General features: G+C 45.0%; 1 protein-coding gene across 2 annotated transcripts in view; it reads right to left on the bottom strand.

The window, feature by feature from the left end:
• Positions 1–25,877, bottom strand: part of Slc4a4 (solute carrier family 4 member 4) — a 329,959-nt gene that overhangs the window by 271,114 nt on the left and 32,968 nt on the right. For both annotated transcript variants that reach the window (XM_013350885.2, XM_005359460.2), the window contains exon 2: positions 14,179–14,252. In XM_013350885.2, the coding sequence (XP_013206339.1) occupies positions 14,179–14,251 (73 nt within the window). In that variant the 5' untranslated portion in view covers position 14,252. The remainder of the gene's footprint in view (positions 1–14,178; positions 14,253–25,877) is intronic.

Genomic DNA, 25,877 nt, shown 5'->3' with positions numbered 1-25,877 from the left:
CCACATACACACACACCACACACGCAAGCACCACATACACACATCACACACATACATGCACACACTGCACACCACACATACACGCATACAAAAGTAAAACACACGTGTATCCTATAAATCACATAACTAATTAGGTTTCCTTCCTTCCATTGATAGTAAGAAAGACAAGAACCAACACTCAGGTCATCTTGTGGTAAGTACCCCCCCCTTTCAGAGGATGCATCTGATACATTGTGGCGAGAACAGTCCTTCAAAGTGTGCATCTGATACACTGTGGCAAGTACAGCACTTCAGAGTGTGCATTTGATACATTGGGGCAAGTACAGCTACATTTGATACAATGTCCTCCCTCTTCCCATTTCTCAACTGTTGTTTTCCCTCCACCCTACGCTGTTTTGGAGGAAGGCAGTATATCTGGATTTTAACTTGCAGTTTCAGTACTGTGCGCCAGCTACGGATCACCACAGGACAGATAAAATCCTCCCCAGAAATGTACCTTTCCGACCTGCAGTCATTCCTCCAGCCTCCCCCACACACCCTTAATTAAACATGGAGATGTGCTCCAGCTGTGGTTCCTAGTCTTCAGTGCTGATCTTTCTACAGTTAACCAAATTTCTGTTCTCTCCAACTTGAAGCAAAGACTCCACTACCCAAACACTATACTCGCCTTTCAGAGCTGATCAGCAACATTCCCAAAATATAAATCCTTCTCTTACATAACCTGGTTTATGTCAAGATGCCTAGAACAAATTGATACTATGGCCAAGAGGAATGTAAGGAAGCAAAATGGAGATTTACTATTTTTTAATATTTAAATCAAATCATAGGAGAGGAGGCAAGGATCCTAAATGAGTGCTCAATTACAAACAAAGACACTGCAAGGCCTACAAACAGAAAGCCGTGGTTGGCAGAATGTTCTTTAGAGAGTTTAAATCATGATATCATGTCCAGGTACCACAGAGGTGAGTGTTTGGTGCTTTATATAATGAGATGGCCAATCCAAAATATTTCATAAATTAGTACAAATAAACTACATGAGTCCAGAAGAATGTCCATAGTTAGCTCTAATAAGATGTAATCAAAGTAACATTTCTAATTTATTGGGGCATAAATACTATCTCATGAAGAGTTTATCCTTTTCAGGAGTCATGATATAATTTTGCTGTTACTAGGGGGTAAGCCAGACCTTTATGTTTGAGTGAGAGTCCAGGCTTCAAACACATATGACTTAAGACAAGGGTGATTCCTATTTTTAAAATTTGGACAGGGAAAATGTTTTACATGAAAAAGTAATTCAAATTATTAACAGATAATTATATATTACTTACATAAATTATTTATAGATAATTGAATACTGGTGAGTAATTTATTTTAATATCAATACTACCAATTACACTGAGAACTGAGCATACAAGAAAATATATGAAAAATGAATTGTTTTTGTTTTTCAAGAGAGAGTGGGTCTGGGGATAGATAGTGGGTCTCTCAATAGATAAAAGCATTTATTGTGCAAACTTGAGAACCAAGGTTTAAAAACCCAGGTAGAAGCCAGATGTGTAAGGAGAGCATTTATGGTCCCAGCACTCCTGCAAAAAGATAAGAAACAGAGACAGGAGAATTCCCCCAGATGCTCACAGGCAGGCTAGCTGGCCTAAATGACAGGAACAGTAGAGAGCCTGCCTGTCTCAGACAAAGAAGAAGGCAGCACTACACATGTATTCAGAGAGAGAGAGAGAGAGAGAGAGAGAGAGAGAGAGAGAGAGAGAGAGAGAGAGAGACTCATACAGAAAAGAAGGGAACTATCTTTCCTGCCCTGAACTTTGAACTGCATAGGATTCCCAGTAATCTTAAGATCATCTGAGATCCCCTATTTGATAAGAAATCTCAACTTGGCATTGCTGTGCTCACTGAGAGCAGAATCATCAATATCCAATGATGATGATATTGGTATTGATAGTGATGGTGGTGGTGGTGGTGGTGATGACAATCTGTGCACAAGAGCAGCTACGAGGAAAATAAAAAGGGAGCAAGCTTAGTTTCTCCATTAGATGTCAATCCCTTAGCTCCAAAACAAAAAAAAACAAACAAACAAAAAAAAAAACCTGTGCATTTGCCTCCAAGTGTCCACGTTAGCAAACAGCTATAACTAGTCTTAAAAACAGGTGAGGACAGACACTCACATCGTTTCCTTAGCAACCTCCGTTACTAACAGTTGATAGTAGAGGCAGAAGTGAATTAGTAAATATTCTTATTCTTACATGCAGCTCTTTCCTTTTCAGTAGGCATAAATTGCTTTTAAATATCTATGCTAAAAAGGCAAGAATTCCCTTTTAAAGGTATTTTAGGAGCCTTGCCCTAATGAACCAGCAAAAGTTGAGTTCAGCTCACCCTACAAAAGCTGCAGTCCCTCAAGTGTCTCAAGTGGGAACCGCTGATTTTCCAATGTGATATTAATGCTGGTCTACAAACTCTTTCCTGTCCTTATCCAAATAAAAAGACATGCATCTACACAGAGACCTAGACATCATTTTCATGAGCAATCTTCATGACTGCTCGCTCTACATCGAGTACCCGAAAGTGTGGATGATATTTCCCCTTCCCTTTCCAAAGTAAAAAAATCCATTAATTTTCCCAGTCCCCACCCACCTGGAGCCCTGACAAGCGCATGTGGACTCCCTCTGTTCTCGGGAGCGTTCACTCCTAGTCTTAACGTGTCCTTTCCTGGCTCTTTAAAACCACTGGACAGAATGCAGTGGGTCACCAGAGGCGACACCTTCCAGAACTCTGTCCTCCCTCACCCTGGCCAGAAGCAAGTGCCTGGCAGCTTTCACCCTGCTCTGGGCACAGCTTCCCCGGTGTTCTCACAAGCAAGTGCCAACCCTCAGGAACCAGATCTGCCAGGCCTTTGACTTGACTGAGGAGAGTTGAATAGATTCAAAAGATCTGGGGAGGCTGGTGCTGGCTAGTCAGAACCCCTCCACTCATCCTGACAGCCAACAACCCCTGAATTTTAATGTGCACCATGTACGTGGTTAGACAAAACCTACCTGCAAGCCAAACACAGAGAACTAGCAGCTTTTGTTTCTCTGTGGTCACTATGTACACAGCTGAACGGGGAGCAGAGTTGGAAGATGCAAAACAATAGCTAATCCAACAGTCGTTGATAATTGGATTTGCGACTGCAGCCAGAGAGGCAGCCAGAGAGAGACATAAAACACACACATTCATATCCTCATTCAAATACGCTGTTATGGGTTCTCTGTTGGCAGAGGCTTAACCTCGGCTGGGCAATAGGAAGACTAGTCTTTGGTTGCTACAGACAGATAATCCGCCATAGAGTCGATGGACTCCTGCCTGATCACAAACGAAATGTCTCACATTGTTTCACACGATTCTCTTCCCCAGCATTCTGTATGCAGGTAGAGGAGAGGCAATGAATGCCATAAGGACTATGGCAATTACCGGCAACTAGAGAAAATACCACCAGAGGCATGTTAGCCTAATGAAGACCAACCCCCAAATCTTTATGATTATGCTTTTCCATATGCACCCAGAAAAGAAAGCTACTATCTACATGAGCATCTCAGCCACAGGCATGCTTTGGGATCCAGCCACAAACATTACTTTGTCTTCACTTCCAGTGAGTCCACTAAAGCTAAAGAGGCAGTTACTGCTGTACAGAGACAGGCACTACTCTTGGTCCCCTGGGTTATAGAAGCATCCCTTTCCTGTTTCCCATGACTATGTCATTTGTCCATCATCACTCCTCCCATGCAACATTATTTACAAAACACACCTTTTTAAAAAGATGATGAGCGCATTCAAATTAGCAATTACCTAAGGGAAAGGGGCTCAGTGTATCTCTGGAAAGGTTTCAGGGTGGCAAATTTAGATCCACAACCCTTAGTCCCATCAACTGCCCCAGCATATTAAAGTGTTCTGAATGGGATGTGTGTTCTACTATCACTAGGGTCATCTACGGGATGAGGCCACCCAGACTGATGAAGTCCTTCTCTCTCGTCCATCGAAGAACCTTCCCCCAACACATCCATTCTCCTTTCGGTTCCCATGGCTCCTTCAGGATGCCTCTTCTCATTCTCATTCAGCTCTGTCTACACTGCTCTCCCCTCCGGAAGGAGCACACACAGCCTCTGGATGAGCACAGCCAGGGAAGGCATGGCCCTGGTTATTCCAGTGCTTGGAGCGAAGCCCTTCCGCTTCTTCCTGGCTCATTTAGCCATCTCTAAGGTGAGAACATTAAGTTGGATGTTTTGTCGGATCCCTTCTAGTTCTGCAAATTCTATAAAATTCCAGACATTTTAAAGAGTCCAGTACAGCTAAGCACACAGAACGGGAGCACACAGCTTTCCACCTTAGGGCAGTGGTTCTCGACCTTCCTAACGCTGTGACCCTTTAATACAGTTCCTTATGGTGTGCTGACACCCCCCTCACACACACACACACACACACACACACACACACACACACAGAGAGAGATAACCATAAAATTACTTTTGTTACTAATTCATAACTGCAATTTTGATACTGTTATGAATCATGTGCAGAGATCTGATAGGCAAATCCCAAATGATCATTACCCACAGGTTGAGGAACACCACCTTAGGGTCTCTTCCCAACTTTTCTATGCGACTCCATCTATTCAAGTACCACACTGCTAAGAAAGGTTACCAATCTCACCTCCTTTTTACCACATTCAGGGCTTTCCACTCAACCTCATCATACCTGGCTCCCAGTAACTTTAAAATCATTGACTCCGGCTCCCAGGCTCCTTTCTTCATCCCATCCTTCCTGGCCTTCCACTTCCTTCTATCTCTCCTCTTTTGTCTCTTCGTGCTAGTGCTCAGCACCCCTGCCAGCCCTCTTCTTGAAGCATTCCGACACTTAGGGAGTGTCATCATCCCCACGGCCTATGACAGTCATGTGGATGGGGACTTCCAGGTTTCCCTCTGCATCCCTGCTCTTTCCTCTTAGTTCCAGCTTACACCGCCAACTACTTATGTCATAGTTCTGCATGGGTATCTCACAGGCACTGAACAGATTCAAACGGTTGAGTTCCTATCATAGACACCACCTTACCCCAGTCTTAATTATCTTAGGAAAGAGCAAATGATTTCCCAAGTGACGCATAGCAAAACTCCAGTGTGTGTGTGTGTGTGTGTGTGTGTGTGTGTGTGTGTGTGTGTGTGTACTATAGCAGGCAGTCACACATCCATCTACTCAGCCATCTATCTGTAAATCCTGGGGATTTAAGTCACACCTCTCTAACTCTTTCGACCCCAGGTTGGCCAACGCAAAACTCATCTCTCAGTTGAATCAGGTGCTCCATTTTTATCACCTCCCTCCTGAGGAGTTCTCATCCAGCAGCCAAAAAGAACCTTTCTTGCAAAATGTCACTTGTCACTTCCTTGCTTAAAAAACCCTTTACGCATGCTTCCAACATGTTTGACAAAAATCCTAAATCTTCAGCAGAATGAAAGGTCACAGAAACAGGCTTGGTGGGTCACACCTATATTCTTAGCACTCGAGAGGCTGAGGTAGGAAGACTACTATGAGTTTGAGGCTAACCTATGCTACATAAGGAATTCCAGTCCAACCTTGGCTACAGTGTAAGACTCTGCCTTCAATAAGTACGTAAGAGTTGGGGAGATGGCTGAGTGGTAGAAGAGCATGCCATGTAAACATGAGGACCTGAGCTCAAATCCACTGCACTCATATGAAAGTCAGGCAAGGTAACAGGCATCTATATCCCAACACTGGGGCAGGTGAGACAGAGACAAACGGACCCTAAGAGCTCTCACGCCAGCCAGACCAGCCAAATTGGTGAACTCCATATTGAGAGATCCTGTCTCCAAAAATAAGGAAGAGAGCAGCAGAGGAAGACAACTACCCTCAAACTCTATCCTCCACACACACACATGCACACACATGTGTGTGCATTAGCATACATGTACACATATATATATATATGAATGTGCCCATACCTATACATCATACAATAAAATAAATGCCACACATCATCTGGGTCTCCCTTACTTCAGGTCCCCTGAAGTGTGTGAGTGGTCCTGTGATTCGGCACACTAACCTACTTTCTGTTTCTCTTCTTCCATCCCAAGTCTACAGACATGCCTGCCCCAGATCCCCCTCTTATCCCTCCTCTATCCAAATCCTGCCCATCCCTTAGGTCCTAGCATTACTCCATAAGATATATTCCCTGTCATCTCACATAAACTCTTATATGGTACAATCTCTAAATTTATTGTATCAAAAATTTTTTACTCTCAAGTAATGCCTACTTCGCTTAGCTGAACAGAAACTAGGTCCTAGTAGGAATGTTTTTCCATCCAAGGGTACTGAGATTATATGGACAGTTTCTCTTGTCATTTTACCAGGCTGACATGGTAGAAGCATTATCCTTCAGTTCCAACTAAATAAGGATAGTTAATATGGGTCTTAGTCGACTAACTCACTGACTATTAGATATCAGTATTTCAACTTCATCTGGGAGTGTTCTGCCGTCATAGCAACCACTGGTGAGATCGTGACGAACAGAACGATAAATTTCACACCAGGATTACATCTTCAGGAGGTAGTACCTTAAAATTATAAGGTTCATCCTCAAGATTTCAGATGTCATTACTTAGATTTTTAGCAAACCTGGGGGACAGGGTTATAAATGACATTTCTTTATACATATAGAGAAAGCAGTCATAGAGAAAGCAGTCTGCAGAAGACTGGGTTGAAAGGCCACGGCAGAATGCTTGCCAAATATGGCTGAGCCACTGAGTACCACAAAAACAGATAAACAACGGGGAAACAAATCAACAGAAATTGCAAATTAGTAATTCACAGTGGCTTACTCCAAATAGAAAAGTATTTTGGGAGTATTAACCAAGACTCTGTGAAGCACTGCTGGTAGAACATGGAAATGAGGCGCTCGCTGCACTGATGAGTCTCCTCGTGTCACCCAGAAAGACAGTGCACAGCCGGGAATAGAAACAAACGGGTCCAGAGACTCCTGGTGCATCACCATGTCCTCTGGGCCACAGCACAGACTGAGGCAAAGCCAGTAAGAAGCTGAACAACCAGACGCTGATCGAGTTTGTCAAGCACGTGGAGCCACTGGATTCAATTAAAGCCGTCACTGGACATCAGAGACACGTCCCTGATTTTGCAGCACAAAATAGAATTTCTCGTCATAATTTTAATCGTCAGCCGAGGACTTGGGTGATGACTTAAGCACCCTAGAAATGCACCATTCTGACCCTCTGCATTGGCTAATAGCACTAAAATTTAACCTTTATTTCCATCTCCAGGCATTTCTGCCTGGTAAAACTTACTGAGCATCTGACCTTGAAAATATTCAGTAAAATAATATCTCATGGAGTTCTTTCAAAGTCAACAGAGTCTAAAGGTGAACCCACTGTACACCTTAGGACAGCTGTCTTCTAACTCCAACCTGTGAAAGGTAAAAGCAATTACCAGACTTAAAAGCCTTCTTGCTATTCAGAGAAAGGAATTATTTAAGTCACCTATACTGCTGATTCAATGGGTGTCACTCACCACCCTCACTGCCGTCTCCTTTCATCCCACCTGGCAATCAGTAGTGTCGGGATGCAGTGTACAGAACCTCCCGTGAACCCATGTCATGCAGGATCCTGCCTCAGTCCTTTGGGAATTAGCCAAAGAGTAAAGAAAAATCGAAACAAAGTCTAAGCAGAGAGCTTACCACAACAACAAAAGGACCTCGACTGATCTTCATTCCAGACTTGTTCTGCTCACAACCACGGGGCAGAGCTTTCTAGCCCCTCAAAATTAACATTTTTGCAATGATTAAAAACAGGGAAGTGTTTCGCTCAGGCTGGATACATAGTACCTCTATACTATCGCATAATCTCATTTAATGGCACCTAAATTACGTAACAGACCATAGGATACAAAGCTATGGCGGAAGAGAAGATTTGTGAGGGTTCATATACTATACTCACATCCTCCTCGCTGCCAGAACGCGATGCATTAAACACTAGAACACTTCTATTTTCCAGTGGAAACACTGCAGGCTTTAACTGGCAAAGGGCAAGCAGTTTACCCTGGGTGCATATACAATTTAATATGATTCTTCTTAGAAAACGAGACAATTTCATACACTAAAAACGAGGCACATCAGCAGTGTAACTGTGAACACTAGGCCTTCTAGCCAGAGCGTAAAGGGAATCAGAATGAATCCAAAGAGAAATGGATAAGAGTCCCTGGAAAATTTAACTGGGCCATTGCATCTTCACCTCTGCAGTAGAGAAAGCAGGAGGGAAGCATGGCCAAGAGGTTAAAGGATGGGCGCTGGGAGGAATGATCTGAGAAAGCAAAACAAGCCTTCAGCCAATGAAAATCTTCAGAATGATGTCTACGGCCATACCATGTGGACCACCTTCACTCTTGTCTAGAAGCGTGTGTGTGTGTGCGTGTGTGTGTGTGTGTGTGTGTGTGTGTGTGTGTAGTGTGTGTGTGCATGTTTGTGTGAGAACACAGGAACTCATAGACCACAACACACGTTTGGGTCAGGTGACAACCCAAGTGTCAGTTCTCATCTTCTGCCTTGCTTGAGACAGGGTCTCCTTACGTAAGCCAGGCTAGCTGGCCTATGGGACTCAAGGTGCTCCACCTCCCAACTCACTGTAGGGACACTGGGATTACAAGCACTCATCACACCCAGTCCAGGGTTCTGGGGATTCAGACTCAGTTTCTCCCAGTAGAACAGCAAGTTCTTCACCCTCTGCCTCTCCTCTTCCTCTTTGATCCAGGTATATCAATGACAGTGGTTTGGGATAATTACCCTAAGTTATATTACAAGTGGTGTGTTTCACTGTTTCCACTTTATGGAGAAAGAAACACTCTGCATTCTAATTGGTTTCTTTCACTGACACAATGATTCGGCAATGGATTCAGTTTGTCAATTTTATTCTTCAATTGACACCTAACCACTCTATTGTAATGGCACCTGAATCAAACAAACGGGAGATACTCCCAAAGTCAATATGAAACATCTCACTAATATGACCAGATGAAAAGCTTCAACTAAGATAAAATTGTTCCCAGAGTGCCATTTCAGAATGGCTGAATCCTTGCAAAACATGAAGTCCCAAGTCCAATTTGTTGAGGCTTATTGCAATGTCAACACTTAGGGCAGGAAAGGGCTTCAAGGGGGTTTTAGTCCGTAACATATTACCAGAGAACTCTCAACAGAGGAAAACTCTGGGCAGGTAGGATGCCTTTTTCAAAAACCTGTGAAACCAAGCAGATGTCCTGGCTGAGGAGGGCACCTACAGAGAAAGATTTCCTCGCCAAGAGCAGGAGGTGTCAGGCAGCCATGGAGATAAGAGGTGTAGGCTTTGGGATCTCCAGGGAGTAGTTAGCTGAGACCAAAGGAGAAAGACAGGAGGACCTGGAAGCTCTGAAGAGGCTCATCCTCTGAGAGAGGGCGGGCCACTCTGCTGGTCAAGTAGCAACCCTTAAAGCTTTGCTGGGTCTCTTTAAGGGTTTCCAACATGGGGAGCTCATTGTTTCTGCTAAGAAGGCTTTTCCTTCTGTACTCTTTCCCCAAGTGTTTCCTCTGTACACACTGTTTCTCAGCAATCCAAGTGAGCAGCAGAGAAGAGGTCCGCACAATGCAGGCGGACACTTGGGTCCCAAGCTCAGAACAGTCCCGCCAAAACCTAGTCCCTCCCTTCCATTGAATAGGTTTTCATTCACTCGGTCTCTGCAAGGACAGTGTCGAGCTCTATAAGTATTAACAGATGTTTACCAGACCCCACCTTTTCTTTAGAACACTACCTTCCTCCATACGCAGGAACAGAGCATCACCACATCCTCTAGGGGAAGCTAGCTTAGGTCATTGTGATTTCATGTCTGTAAAACGTCAAGGGCCTGACCTCCAAAAAGACAAAAAGCCACCATCTCAGCAATTTCGTCTTTCTAGTCTCAAAACATAGAACAGAATAATAGGAGGGGTTTAGACAGAGAAGTTTTAATGGTTAATTTTCTTATCACTCCAAATATATAAGCATTGTAAACCTGTGAAAGATTGAAGAGGGTGCCGAGGCTAAGACAGAGACTGTATCTTAACACTTGACTTTAACACTAAGAACAAAATACTAACTAAAATATAAGCAGAGATGTGAGGATGATAGAATTTTGCATGTGCTTTATTTAGCTCATATTCTATTTCAGTGAGTACACCCTTTGTTCTAACAAACATTTGGTGAGTGTGTACTCAGCCCCAACTACTGCCCTACACCTCCCAAATTTATTTCTCTGAAAAGCCGTCATGATAAATTCCAGAATTTGCCAACCATACTCTGTCTCTTCAACAATACTCTCTTTCTTAATGAACATGGGGAGGGGCCTTCTAGGATTATTGCCCTCAACAGGTAGGAGCAAACTTCCTGTGGGGCTCGGCTTTGAAGCGGAAGGGAAACGCCACAATACGGCCTTAACAACTTTGAGAGAGCACTGACCAAGCTCCAGAAATGTCGGCAGTTCAGACCGCATTGTCCTGCTGTTCTCTATGTTTCCTGAGTTGTTAGTTGGACTCAAATTTAAGGAGAGGCCCCTCCTTGTGAAGTCAGAGCTGCCAAGGCCGCTGGGGAGTTACCTAGCCAAGCAGAGCCAAAGCCTTATCTCAAAGGATAAGGTGGAGTTTGCTCTTTTCCCCTATTGCGAAATATGAGAATATTAAGTAATCTGTTTATATCACTCAAATCCAAAATCCAAGCTGACTTTATTTTTTGAGACAGGGTCTTCGGGCTACCCTTGAACTCCTGGTTCTCCTGCCTCAGTTTCTCGAGTGCTGGGATCACAGATACACACCACTACGCCCATCTCCAACCTGTCTTTTTTTATACACAAATCCATACAATTTCTTCTGGAACAAAAGGGTACCTCAAACTTGGCTTAACTGACAAAACCTGGCAATTTCCCCTGTCGATGTTTGAAATCAAACCCAAGTAGTCGTTTCCCATGGTCCAGGTTGTTCTGGCAACATCAGTTTATTATCCACTGACTATTCCCATACAGAAGAGCCCAAGGACAAGCTTAGGCTTTGGGGTGCAGAGCAGACATCTGTGTCCGAATCACAGAACTCTTTCTACAAGCCGACAAACTTGGCACTCAATATGAACTACAAACCTTACATGGTATAAGGTAGCCAGTGAAGGAACAGCTCTAAAAGCTTCCATTTGTTTTCAAGACTAAAACTGGCACTGGGTTTCCTTTTCAGAACGCTAGGTCTAAGCCATTAACACATGAGGGACATTTGATGGAAACACGGTTTAAGTCTTTAAATATATGTGCCAATGATAAGTTCATTATTTAAACAGAAGATGACTCCTCTCCTGACTCACTCTGCTCCTGGTGAGCTCTGCAGCTGACAGCTCTCTGCGAAGATTTTAGGAGGAGGTTTAAGTGGTATGTCGCCCACTCTGAGTGTAAAGTTGAGCAAGGTGAACTGGGGGCATGGTCTGAAGCCCAGGCCATCACTAGAAGGAGCTAGAAGAGAACCTAGAATTCTTCTGGCCTTCCTGAACTGAATCCAGGGGATTCGAAGAACCACTTTTACTGTACGAGCATGGCAAAGTAACTACAGCTACTGGACTTCGGTTATTAGAACTTACAAAAATTACTAAGGAGCAAAGTTTTAAAGTTACTTTTGCAAGGTGTGTTGTAATATAGTATGCTTAGTCATGCTCATCTCTCAAGGAAAACAAACAGCTCTGGGGTCAAAGGAAACATGACTGATAATTTGCAGAAAGGTGTTCTAGCTCCTTGTCCTTTGAACTCTCCATCCTTAAGCCCCAGTAGTAACTTCTGCTTAAGTGTGCCAAAGACTCAGCTATTCAGGAAGTAACATGTTGTTCCCTATCAGTAAAGCCTTATTCTATGAAATTACAACTATGGGATATACTCCCAACCTTGAGAAATATATCCCCATACCATGACAACCGCCATCCCTTTCCTTACTCGTTCCCAGGACCCCCAGATGCACCATGGAACCTCTGCCCATTGCACTGTCTCTGTCCTCTCCCTCAGAGCTGGAACTACATTTGTACCCATCCCCCCAATCCTATTTGATGAAGCCTGCTGAGAGATAAGAGGGCCAGATCGAAGGGTATTGCAAGAGAAAGAACCAGTTCATAAACTTCCAACCCTTCTACTGTGAGAGGGCCTCCACTATGGAAGGCCACACCAAGTCCACCATCAGCACACACCATCGTAAAAGGCCTAGGATTCGACAACAGACAACACAACATGCCTTGGAATAAGAGGGATCCAATCACGCACCAGCCAACAACACGAAAGAGTGACTGCCGTGCATCCGTCCTATGAGAACGGAGGGCACAAGCCTCGCTGACATAAAACCAGCACACCTCTTGCTCTGAACCAGGCACCTCTGTGACCTTTGGTTGCCTTTTCTGCTTCTCTCCTATAGAAAGCTGGCTACAGAATTATGTGTTGTTTATATTACGATTTATACTGTGATCAATAGATTAATTTTCTGCTTGAAAATCCAGGAAATAATTCAGGAAATGGACTTCTCAGGCAAAGCTTTAAGAACCCGAGTGCAGCCGTCTACTGCAGTACTGTTGATCCAAAGCACCTTCAGGACTGGAGATTTACATCTCCTGAGAACTCAGCCAGGACCTCGTTCCCAAAGGAGAACATGTGCACACCGCACATTCCCATTCCCAAGGCTTTTCCACTTTAACTGTTCTAAAATGACAGCATGTTCATCAAACTACATTCTTTCTTAGGCTCTCACTGAATGACTTTATCTCCTCTTTTACAGTCTGGGATAACTGACACTGGCTGCAATGAAGTTTCAGCAAAAAAGAAAAGTTCGACTCTTTTGCCCTCTCCAACTTAATATTTTCCCGTGGTCACATTGTAAAAATGCAAGGAACCCATAAAACAATATGAAAGAAAATACTGTAGTTTCCGTTTTCCTAAGAAACTTGGGCACCAAATTCTTGTTAGTCGGTCTCAAGTGCTTAAGAATGGGAAGCCAGGGTGTGGGGCAGAGGGGTTACAAGTTGTTCAGTGGGCAGAAGAAAGTCACTAAAGAAACCACACAGCAACCACCATCCTGGGCCGGCTCCTGGCAGCACAGGAGCATGAACCCCCTTGACCTGGGGCTCCAGCTGCTTGAAGCACTGCTCCAGAACATACACTATCCACCTTCTTCTTCTCAGCCTCACTGTCCTCTTTGCCAAGGCTTTGGGAGGCACGAGCTACTCCAAGGGACCAGTCAGTCCACAGCCTCCAAAACAGCCTCTCGAGTGACATTCATGGGAAAAACTGATCACAACGTTCATCTACGAATTCCTATGATGCTATCTGTAACTCTGACTGCCACAGGAAATCTCACACTAAACACCAGTAGTAGGTTATATAGCCTTCACACTGTGGCTTCAATACATAATGAATGAAGCCTGCCTTCTCACCACCAATCAAGTGGTACTCCCCTGACGTTATTGATAAGTGGGGGAAGAGGGGGCTGAAGGAAGCACGTGCTGAGGTGTGTTGGCAGCAGATAACATTGAACTCTCCTTCGGTTTTAAGACTCAAAACATTAGTGAAAGAGGTTCCAAGGGGTTTTTAAATCGAAAACGCTTGCCTGGGTTTTCTGAACGAAGACTCGCCCATGACAACTGTTCTCACCACCCTCGACTTAGACCTGTTTTCCCTACAACAATGATTATCGCTCTTCCTTCGGCAACATCTGTTTCTCTCCCCTGTAAGCTACCAGAAAAGGAACAGTAGAAGGTGCTAACAAATACATTCTTATAGATCTGGCAGCTCCCTGGAATTATCTACTAAAACATTCATTTCTGGTGGAGCGGCAAAGCTAACACAAGCACCTGCTTTAAAATAACACCTTAAAAAAAATGTCACAGGTAAAGAAAGTTCTGCTGATTTCAATTCTGAGGGTCCGATGAAGTTCTTAGAATTACTTCCTGGGCTGAAGGAAAATGTAGAGATCAAAGAAACTCCACCAGCAAGGTCTGGTGTTTAACTTTTCAAAATATAACATGCATAAGATACACGAATGCCATTATCTACAGAGTACATGGATATAAACACACACTTCCCCAGACCCAAAGGGCTCACCTTCCACTTCTTCTTCATCGCACACATGTTTAAGGAACGAAGCCCCTCTGTCCAGGACAGCTTCATCCTCCATCCTATAGTAATAGAAAAGAAAAAAAGAATGCTCAGACTTCTCCTGAAGTGAGCCACTTGAAGCAGCCCAGCTTCTGGGCAGGTTAACCTGCAAGCTGTTGTTCATGTTTGCAGGGCAGAGTCCCTCTTCCTTTGGTGGCTGTCACTCCTTCACGCAGCTCTTCTCATCTGGTGCTTGAGAATGTGCTGGCCCCACATAGCTTCAGTTCTAACCTTGAGAGGGCAGCCACATGGACAGGCAATAGAAAATAATCCCAATCTTGTAGGCTGGATGTTGAGGGAGAGTGTCCCTTTGGGGAGTTGCAGAAAGGAAAAACAGAGATGAAAGCAAAAGAAGAAAAAAAAAATACCAAGAGAGGAAGATTGATGTTTCTGGAGTGTTCGTGATGATCGTTTGTGGAAATCCAGTCTCAGTGCTTAGCTCTCCAAACAGCCACTGCACAGAATGTATACCCTCATAGGCGCACAGGCACACCCACCCACACACAGAGCGACAGGGAGTTAGGGTAATACACAGTGGGAGCCGAGCTTGCAACCAGCCTCCTAATACCAGCCCAGTACTCCGAGTTGAGTGGCAAGCGTTGAGTCACATGTTGGCCTCACGGAAATCTGACATCTGAGGATTATCCGGCACCAGGGCTTCAGCAATAGGCACACAGACATGCCACCCCGTCCCCTGTTTCCAAGCTCTTCTCACGCGTCTCTCTGCATGCTAGATGCACTGTTAACTCTCCTCGGAAGGGCACGGAGGTCTTCATTTTGTAACCACGCTGTGCTGTCCTCCTGTCTCCTTACATAATAGGATCTACTCCGCAATTTCATATGCTAAATAAGACCTCAGAAACTATCCAAGGAACGACAGCGTGGTGGGTTTTTTTTTTTTCAGTCTCCCAGTGCCAAACATGTTTCTAGTTTACAGAATGAGTGAAGCTTTATCTCCTTCCTCTGAGGCTCCTTCTCATTGCATTAACTTTCGTATACAGAATTCCATGAGCTCTATTTATAGTGGGAGCAGAGAGAAATCCTGAGCTGCTCAGATGCTGCCTGTGAAGTACGGGTCTTGTAACAAAGAACTTTCTCTGGGGACAGCTGCTCTATGTCATCTCATACATGAGCCTTGCCAGAGAACCACATGTTCGCTCCGTACTCCAGCCACCCGGCTGTGTGCTCAAGCACTGGATATGGTCAAGTCTGTTTTCCACACCGTCTGTATAACTTATCTGGGTGCTTCTCATGTTTGCTCTAGTCTAGGCAGACGTGCACAGAACTCCGTTTTTCCCTTCCTAGTTTAGGAATACATCTCCCTTACCAAGCCATCGCCTCTACATAAAAGGTCAGAAGCAAAACACAAACATCTAACTCGACCGCTTAGTAATTATGCCACCTGGAGCAAAATACTTCACTCTTTTGAGCCACAGGGTCTTTTTTTTTTTCTTGTATAAAATTAGACTGATCAAATCAATTTCACAATGATTCATCACAATACTACAATCAATTCTGCATTGATTGCTTTGAGATTCGAAGGAGGTGGCTAACTTCAGAGCATTCGGCATCAGACTTAGCACACACTGTTTTCTAAGTGTGGTCTCCTAGGCCAGTGAGGGATCTCAGTAGGTAAAGGTGCTTGCCTCCAAGCCTGATGACCTGAGTTTGATCCCTAGAGCCCACATAGTAAAAGGAAACTGACCCCATACACGTGCTGTGGCATAAAGAGAGAGAGGGACGGACAGACAGACAGACAGAGAGAACACATATACACAAATGATAACATTCTACAATGAAATAAAGGTTTTTTTTTTCTTTCCTCGTTTTCCCCTTTACCAGCCCTGGGGAAATGTCGCTAAGAAACCCACTGCTAGTCTTTAGTCATGCCACCCCGACTGCACCCCGTCTTGTCTGATCTCAGAGGCAGGCTTGGGCCTGGCTAGTACTTGGATGGGAAGAAACATACGACTTTCGGACCCTTCAAGAGTCTTCTTTGGGGGATATGAGCCTCATACATGATGGTGCCTCCTGACACAGGTCAAAATACTCTCCTTTTCTGCACTCAAACTAAATGTATAAAACAAGATATGGGTCAGTCCGCAGGATTATAGTGGGAATGAAAAACCTTAAAGACTAAGACGCCAAGCCATTTGCCAATCTCGCTGAGCCTTAGGTTCTCAGGAAGATTAAATGATACAGCCTTACGCGTGGGTTCAGCAAATATTTAATTACTGCTTGCTATATTCCTGCTATTCTTCGGCGGGAGGGGGACAAATCTACAAATACGACAAGAAAGTTCCACGAAAAAAAAACTAACCATGAACAAGCAAGATAGCATCGGAGAGCAGCCCTGGGGGCTTCGCGGACAGGAAAAGGCACAGGGGGCTATCTAGTGTGGTGCTGAGCCCAGCAAAGGGAAAAGCAAGTGACGGACCTTCAGTGGGGATGTTTAGCACCGACAAGAACAGCTGTAAGGTCTAGACAGCAAAGGAAGCAACTGTACTGATGGCATAGAAGAATCAGGTCACGCAAGCCAGAAGGACCCAGCACTGAAGTCAGCATTGTTTTCCCTTCTTAAAGGACCCAGCTACCTGTGGTGTGGAAAACAGATGGTGAGGGAACACGGGAAACTCGCACGCTACCTCCCGCACCACGGGGACTGTGTGAGAAACAAGCCGTTGAGAAGGCATGGAGAGGGCGGATGAAGATGCACATCCTGTGTGTAAAAAGTTGCTAGTACGACCACAGCTGCCTGAGTCGGGGACTAGGGACTTGCAGCAGCTGCGAAACTATGGCAAACACACACACACACACACACACACACACACACACACACACACATCAAGCTGGGGCTGAAGTTATTAGCAGGTGCACTCATGCAGGGAGGAAGAATAGGTACAAGGGAGTGGACTGAGACCACCTGCTAAAACACACCGGCAGCCCCAAGTCAGGCAGGGATGCAAGGGTAAACAGGCGTAAGTGATAGCAGAGAAGTCAGAGAGAGCAGAGAACCCACCCCCAAAAAAGGTGAGAAAGACGTATGGGGACGCAAAAGCTGGATTTATAAAATATGGAAGATGCAACTGTCTATACCAGAGGCGCTTGAAATGGGCCATGGTTAGTGTTGGGGGAGACAGGAAAAGAGAGGGTGCCCGCCTGCCCCCTTTTCTCCTTCCTGCCTCCCTCCGGTGAGGAGGGAGTTAATATTAACTGAGGATCTACTGTGCAGCCTGCCTGCACACTTCGAAGTGCCAGGGATACACAATCACACCTAGCGTCTCAGAGACTTGCCTTGGAGGTCAGGTGCTGTCCAAAGTGCAAGGAGCCATCAGTTACCTAGCATGTGTACACATAGATAAGGATGATAGCTTCGTGAGGATATTTTCTTCCAACTCCTCAGAAACACGAGATCCCAGAGAGCTACCTTAGAGCATGTACCCTAACTCTGCACCGTTCCCTTTGGCAAATGGAATAGCTTGTCCCACGTCTCTTCTCAGAACTGACCCAAGGCCACTTAGCATGCTGGATTCAACACAACTAAATGCAGACTTCGCTTGGTACCCTCTCACCCATCGGGCGGGCCATAAAATATTTTAATATTTTGTTGTCTCCTGATACGTTTTCTAAAGAAAGCATTTAACGTCAAAATGTAAGCCTTTTCCAAAACTGCATGCCACAAGCAAAAAAAAAAAAAAAAAGGCAAGAAAGCCAGAGATGAGTGGAAAGGAAGAAAAGTCAGTGCACACGCCCTCTGGCCAAGCTGAGACAACTGCCCAGCCCCACTGTCTGAGTAGGGAGTGGGGTCATGATTGGTGCATTCCTTGGCTCTTTGATGCATAGCTCGCATTCCCTTCAAGACTATACATAGCAAGTCATCAGAACTTCGTCCTTCCTGATGGATCATGCAGAGAGCCTGAAAACAGACCTCATCTCCGGCAGAAAAGGGGCTAGTGAAACAAAGCGAAAACAGAAAGTGTGGCAGCCTTTACCCTGCCCTAAGAGCAAGGTCATCCTAGTGAACGTGGCCTTCTACACAGACCAGGAAGATCCCCCACTTCCCATCTTTACATGACAAGTATCAGTTCCTCAGCCGTACGTCCTCTTAGCAGTGGCTATTATTAGTAAGACAGAGATACCATGTAAAGTGGCTGACCCAACCATTTCCCCTCTAGAAATCAGTTGGAAGAAATTAACTCATCTAGTCCCTAATCAGGCCCCCAAATCCATCCTCAGAACGCCCTCTGCGCGTGCCCTGCATGTTTGCTGAAAACGAGCAGGAAGCGTGCTTCCACACAGCTTCAGCACGGCTCATGTCGCTAGAATGTGGCAGAATTCAGACCCGACTTGGACGCGTCTCACCAGTATCCGGGGGTTAAGAGTGGCAGCAGCCAGTGTAAAATCCACTTTGGGTCAGTACTGCCTTCCTTCAACCTGGGCTCTGATTAGAGAAGTTACACCCCTTCTATACAAGTCCAGACCCACGGGGGGGCGGAGGGGGGGTCTCATTCTCCGTTATTCTGGGATAGCAAAATGATTTAACTAGAACACACATCAAATTGTCTGCCAGACGGGCAGGGTCTCACCAGCCGGTCCTAATCACTGAGCAGGCCTGTGAGGGTGACTTAAGTCCGGCACGAGAAACATTTGTGCAAAACTGTCAGCCGCTGGAGCACCCATCCACATTCCAGCCCTCTGAGATCCCACCCCCCTGAGCCTGCGCCAACTGCCAACGTGCTGACCAGCTAGTACTCACAGCGCAAGCAGCTGCCACTCAGCCAGTCAGCAAGTGGCAGGCCGCCAGCACCCAAGTTTCAAGAGCACCAGCCTGCTGGTCACAGGGCTGCTAAAGGTTGAAGGTCCTCGGGTAGGCTAGCCTTTAGATTCGCCTCACTTGCCCTCCTGCCTCCCTCTACCACCCTTCTCTGCCGCCTCCCACTCCTGTAGCGGTTCACTTGTCTCTATGGTAACAGCATCTGGTTTCAGAGTTAGAACTTCATGCAGCACAGCTCTCTCTCTTAGCCTGGGGCTTTTGCCAAGGGGTGCACACCAGCAAAAAGGCTGCTGCCTGAGTTTCAGCCACCTGCTTCCTTGTCACCACAGGATGGCAACACTAGCTGTGTTCTCGGACCGTGGCGTCTAGTGCATGGAACGCTGTAAATTCAGCACGCTAATCCACACTGTGTAGAGGGGGCATGCTGGAGCTTGTAGTCAGAGTCCAAAACCAGTCTGTATCCTCCATAGCCTCAGCCAGGGTGGTCAGAGATGACTGCTTCCAGAGAAGGCACCAGGGAGCAGGATGGCTCCAGTGGACAACATGTCCAAACTAGAGCTTGACATCACTGGTTCAGTTTGTGCGCACAGCTTCAATTTTATTAGTTAACCTTGTATTTAAACTCATTCTATTTTATTCCTGCCAGCCTGGTCTGTTTATGGCATCCAATGAACCCCATTACCTCTCCTTCTATAAAAGCTTTCCTGCACACAAAGAATGTTAAACAGTGCTGTGCGCACATGCCCTAGGCACAGACATGTGTAGGGAGTGGAAGCGTACCGAAAATGAAGACTTTTCTATCATCCATTGCTGTTGGGAGAACTATGTTGCTGGGGAGTTTTACTTATAGACTAAAAGGTATCGCAAGTCCTCAAGCTCAAAATTAGGTTATCCCTGCCCTTTGGCTGGTCTTCGGTCAGATGAGGGGTGGAATGCCTCACATCACAGTTTTCTACAAAGCACAACAATCAACCTAGCATCCAGAACAGTCCACTGCCACATGCATTCCCAAGTCGTTCCCTATTCACGTCACTTTTAAGAGGGAGAACGTCATTCTTACTTTCTGCAAAGATGACATTTTCTTTGGAGGGTTTCTCTTGGCGGGGAGGGGGGGTTATTGGTGCTTTTGTTGCTTTGCAAACTGTGGTGCCCGCATTTGCAACGTGTACCTAAATAGAACATATCTCACTGTCGGAGTCACAGGTGACAGGAGAGGAGAGACATCTCAGCACGGCAAAGTGCACTGCCATCTTTTGGTAACATGTGTTCACTACAGCCGACTGCAAGAGGAGGAAGAGGGAAAGTGGAAACCATCCCCTTCAAAAGTTCACAGAGGTCCCTGCGGGCCTAGCATCCCCACAGGAAGTGAGAGAGAGCACCGTGGTCACTGGCTTAACTATGCACAGTGTCAGAGCTCTGGACAGATGTATTAGAAGAAGAGCGAGGGAGGGAGGGAGAGAGAAATCAACACAGCAAAACAAGACAAGCACAAATGAGGATAGCCTTGTCTCCCACAGATCTTCAGGCCACAAAACACAGTAAACCTCCCTCCCAATTCAGAAGTTCCCTAATCAGCTTGGTCCCTGACACAGGCCGAGGGCTAGGGAAATGCGGCCCCATGAAAAATCAGATTTCAGACTGAAAAAAGAGTAAGCATCCCAGAGCAGGATCACACTGCACATAGTTCTAGACCGATGAACTGCCTTAAAAGTTCCTTTGTGCTTTTAGACACTCATCGCGAAGAAATGAAAACTTTTGTTCACCTAAAGACTGGTACATAAATATTCATGGCAGCTTTACTCATGACAGCTAGCGAACTAGAACTGGCCTTTCTATAGGTGAGCGGTTAAAAGGCCATACAGACCATGCACATCACGGGATATGTCTTAGCAGTAAACACAGACCAGCCACTAAGTCACACGGTGTATCTCTAGGGAGTTACGCTAAGCCCCAAAGGCTACATGTTATACACTTCATTCATAAAATCTTAAACTCCAGACATGTCAACTTTGTCAGTGACAGATTATCTACAGTAGTCATTCCACACACAGCACCCATAAGTAAATGCCACAAATGACATTTATATTAGTCCATGATTCTACATACTTTGGATTAATGTATATTAATCTAAGATTAGATTCAAGATGGCAGACAGGTAAGGACTCAAAAGCTCGATTTTTTTTTTTTTCACAACACAATCATAGGAGTCAGCCACAAGGCACCTGATCTGGTATAGCCTCTGCCCTGGTCACCTCTGACACTGAGAAATGATGTCAGAAAAAAGTGCTTCCCCTCCCCTCTCTCACCAATATGGCAGCCAGACAGTTCACATCCTGAACTACCACCCAGCTGGCAAGGATAAGGCTGCTGGCATTTGGTTAAGGTCGTAATAAGTTCCAGGCAGTGTGTTAAGCATCATGCACGCAGTATTTCAATCTGGACATGGTCACAGCTTGTCTGACTGCCTTATATATATATATTGTTGAAGATTCTCACTGAAGGATTTCAATACCGGTACCAATATAAGGGCAGATATTAAGCTGTTTGTTATTTTAAATAGTTTAATATTAAACATCTTAGTTAGCATATCAAATCATGGGTTTCGTTGTGCTGTTTTCACACACACAGATTCCTATCCTCAGTTCTTACTCCCTCTCCCCCAGCGTAGTATTGACCAAGGCATGTAAAATTTATCAAGATTGGGTTTACCTGTAAGACGGGAACAATAGGGGTAGAAATCAGGATGAGTGAGTACCTCTTGGCTCTTCACTGGTTTCTACCATTTTGTAATAGGACACGGCAGGCCACTTGATCACTTCTGATAGGATTACCTCATCTCAATACCTTATTTTCAATTAGATCTTTGACAACTTCCTACCTGCTGTGATAATATTCACCCCCATCGCCCCAACTTTTCCCAAATCCATCCTCTTCCCTACCACCCCACAGTGTGTCTTTTTCTATTCTACCAAGGCCAGTATGGGCTGACCAAACACTCTTGGATGTGGGTGTAGCCTTCTCTTGGAGTATGGTTAACTAATCAGGAACAACGCTCTTAGGAAAGGAAAACAGAAAAAAAAAATCTGACCCTCTTTCTCCCTGCATCTGACAATTGCCACTTGGCTAAGGGTAAAATGTCATGCTCACATCTCCTCTCCATGCTGGGATGTGGTCTGGCTTAGGCCGATACAGGTTTTGGGCATGCTGTCACTTCCACTGTGAGGTCATATGCGCAGCTACCCCGCTATGTCCAGAGGATACTGCTTCATCCGAGCCTGTCTTCCAAAACAATCCCTGAGGCTTTGGGGCAGGGGGAGTGGGGTACACAGCATGTATGTTCTATTTAGGGCTGAACCCTCCTCAGTCTCTTATTCTCTGCACCTTGGCTGGTTGTTGTGTCTCTGTGTAATTCACCATATTCTGCAAATACATGCTTCTCTGATGAGAGTTGAGAGATTCAGTCATTTATGGGTAGAGCCATAAGTCATTAGGACTTGGTTTAATACTGTGTCCATTCATCGGAGTAAAAGCAGTATGTCCTCACCAGAGATTGTCTCATTATCTACTAATTCAATCACATTTTAAATACGACTTGCCAAGTTCTATGTCAAGACCTGTACAAAGTAAACTTGACTAAGTCAATCTTTCTAGAAATCCACTTCATTTTTCATAAACCCTGATGTGGGATTCCCCTCTATATGCTGTGAATACCATTGGTTAATAAAGAAACTGCTTTGGACCTATGGCTGGGCAGAAGCTAGGTAGGCGGGGAAAACCAAACTGAATGCTGGGAAAAAGAAGGAGTCTAGAGGGAAGCATGTAGCCCCGCCAGAGCCAGATGGAACTTCACCTGACAAGCCACAGCCACGTGGCGATACACAGATTAATAAAAATGGGTTAAATTAATATGTAAGAGTTCGCCAATAAGAAGCTAGAGCTAATGGGACAAGCATGATTTAATTAATATAGTTTCTGTGTGATTATTTCAGTTCTGGGCAGCCAGGACAAACAAGCAGCCTCCTTCAACAAAACCCCCATTATTTTATGTGCTCTTCAGTGTATCTTTATCCAAAGCTGCATTGCACCATTTCATACACACATGTGATGCCATTTGAGCACATTCATCCCTTCTTAGGCATTTTCTATCCCCTCCTCCCTTTCTCTTCCCAGCCATGGCTTGCGCATCCATTCCAGCCCCTAGTTCGCATATGCACAGAAGTGGGAAGTTCTTGTCTTTGTGAACCTGCTGGGCCCTCACTTCACAAGATCCCCAGCTCCATCAATGTTGCTATAACAAACATGGCTTTATTCTTGGTATGGATGAATACAGCTGCACCGTGTACAGAAGCCACATTTTCTTTATCCATTCTTCTGCTGATAAGCACCTGGGCTGTATCTGTAACTTGGCCATTTTGAAAAGCACAGCAGGAAATACGGCCACATAGGTATCTCAGCAGTATGCTAGTTTTAATGCTGAGGGGCACACACCCAGAAGGGATAGAGCTATATCAGGAAATAGCACGATCTTTATTTTTAATGAATCTCTGTATTGATTTTATAGTGGTTGGCTCAGGATAAGAACAAGTACTGACAAATGAGATTGTATCAAATTTAAATCTTCTGGACCTCATGAAGGGACACATGACCGCCAACCCAGCACCTCTCTGAGAGGCTAAAAGAACAGGATCTTGAATTTGAAGTCATCTTAGACTACAAAACACAAATGAAAAGACTCTAAGAAGCTTCTCAACACTGAAATATATATAGAGAGAGAGTAGATGAGATAAAAAAAAAACCTTTGCACAAGAAATTTATATCCAGCATATATAAAGAATTCAAAAAACTAAACACCAAAAGAACAAACAATTCAGTCTACAAATAAGCCAATGAACTGAACAGACATTTTCAAATGAAGTACAAGTGAGTTAAAAATACATGAAAAAATTTCAGTATCACTAGCCATTAAGGAAATCAAAATCAAAATTATTCTGGCATCCCACCTCACTCCAGTCAAAATGACAATCCTCAAGAAAACAAACAAAAATGCTGGCAAAGATGGAGAAATTTGGAAACCTCCCTGAATAAGCAGAAGGCCAGTGCAGGTCTCAACAGTGATGTCCCCAAGCTGACAGCTTCCTTTACTCATTCCAGTCCTGCCACTGCACCAACATTTCCTCTAAGGGGCTGCTTGGACCTCCTTAGACCTTCCAGGGAGCTCGGCCTTTAAGCCTAGAGATTACAAGCAAATGTGTGAGTCAGCCTCCTTCCACGCCATGCCAGAAGCCAGACCACACCACTCTCGGCAGCCCAAGAGGTCACTGACATCTTAGAGAACTTCAGCCCCTGGCTGTTAGCTTGGTGTTTTTCTGCGACTCCTACAGTGGGAGCAGGTGTGTCTGACTCTTTTGCCTGCTTCCACTCACTGGGTTGCCTTGTCCAGCCTCGCTAGGAGGGTTTTTGCCTTGTCTTATTGTATCCTGTTTGGTCGTTGTCTCTTGAAGGCCTGCCTACTCTTTTCTGGGGGGAAGTGGACCTGGAGAAGAGGGGAGCTGGGAGGAGTGGAGGGAGGGGAAATTGTTGTCGGGATGAGAGAAGAATCTGTTTTCAGTTTTAAAAAAGAGAGAAGAAGAAGAGGAGGGGGGAGGAGGAGGGGAGGAGGAGGAAGAGGAAGAAGAAGAAGAAGAAGAAGAAGAAGAAGAAGAAGAAGAAGAAGAAGAAGAAGAAGAAGAAGAAGAAGAAGAAGAACTTTAGCCCAGAATTCAGCATCTTTACCTCAACTTCAGCCCAGCCTAATGTAAATGGGAAGCTGTACCAACCGGTATTTAACAGCATTATTGCCACTGTCTGCCTCATTGTCTCTGTAGCACGAGACTCAGGGAGGTACTCCCAAACCCTTGCCTACCTGAATTGGCTCCAGCAATGTAACACTTAGTATCTGAAGAAGCCAATGCTAACAAGTAGCACACAGACACCACAGGAATAGTGAAATTGGTCTGTTTGCATTGCTGCCTGTGGTTGAAATCCATACCTCAAAATATCCGTACTTTCAATTTGATTTCCAAAGTGAGTTTTCTAGATTTCTAATTTTCTAGATATAAAGAGAGCAGAGGGCATATGGAAATTACAGATTCCATTGTTAAACCTGGCAGGATTGAAAGTGGGGGATTCCCAGGACTGGCCTCCCTGTATACCAACAGAACAAAGATTTGTTTGGCTCTAGTGGATGGAAGAGAAGAGTGAACCGTGCTGTAGGAGCGACTTATCCCACCAAAAACTAACACTCCAGCACTGCCAGAAAATAAAGGAAACCTGGGAGACACAGCTGCCAAACACAAAGTGTGGGCTGAGGTCCTAATTTGCACAAATCGACTTCTTTATAAAAAGTTGGAGGCAGCTGAGAAAGTTGAACTATTAGCTGGATATCGGCTGTTACTAAGGAGCTGTTGGAGCCGTTGGTGTAGGTGTGAGAGCTGCACTGGAAGTTTCTTCACTGTTATTCCCCATTTTATGAGAGTGTGTAACGGATGTGCATGTGTGTGATGGTGTGAACACACACATACCCGTGCATACCCGTGCATACCCGTGAGGAGGGTGGAGCTGGGGTGGGGGAGGATCTTGGGTGTCTCCTCTGTGCAAGGTCTCTCACTGAATCTGAAGCGCTGGTCAGAGAGAGAGAGAGAGAGAGAGAGAGAGAGAGAGAGAGAGAGAGAGAGAGAGAGAACCGTGCCTGCCTTGATGTTCTTATTTTTTAGAAATATTGCAAACTAGGACTTGCATTGAAATATCCCAGGAAGAAAACTGTATGGGAAGTAAGGGAGTGAGACCAAACTAGCCATGAGTAGAAGCCGAGGAGTAAACTGTGGGTATAGCT

This window comes from Microtus ochrogaster, linkage group LG1 (assembly GCF_000317375.1).
Source record: "Microtus ochrogaster isolate Prairie Vole_2 linkage group LG1, MicOch1.0, whole genome shotgun sequence".
Lineage (NCBI taxonomy): Eukaryota > Metazoa > Chordata > Mammalia > Rodentia > Cricetidae > Microtus > Microtus ochrogaster.
This window is presented reverse-complemented; position numbering and strand designations above follow the sequence as displayed.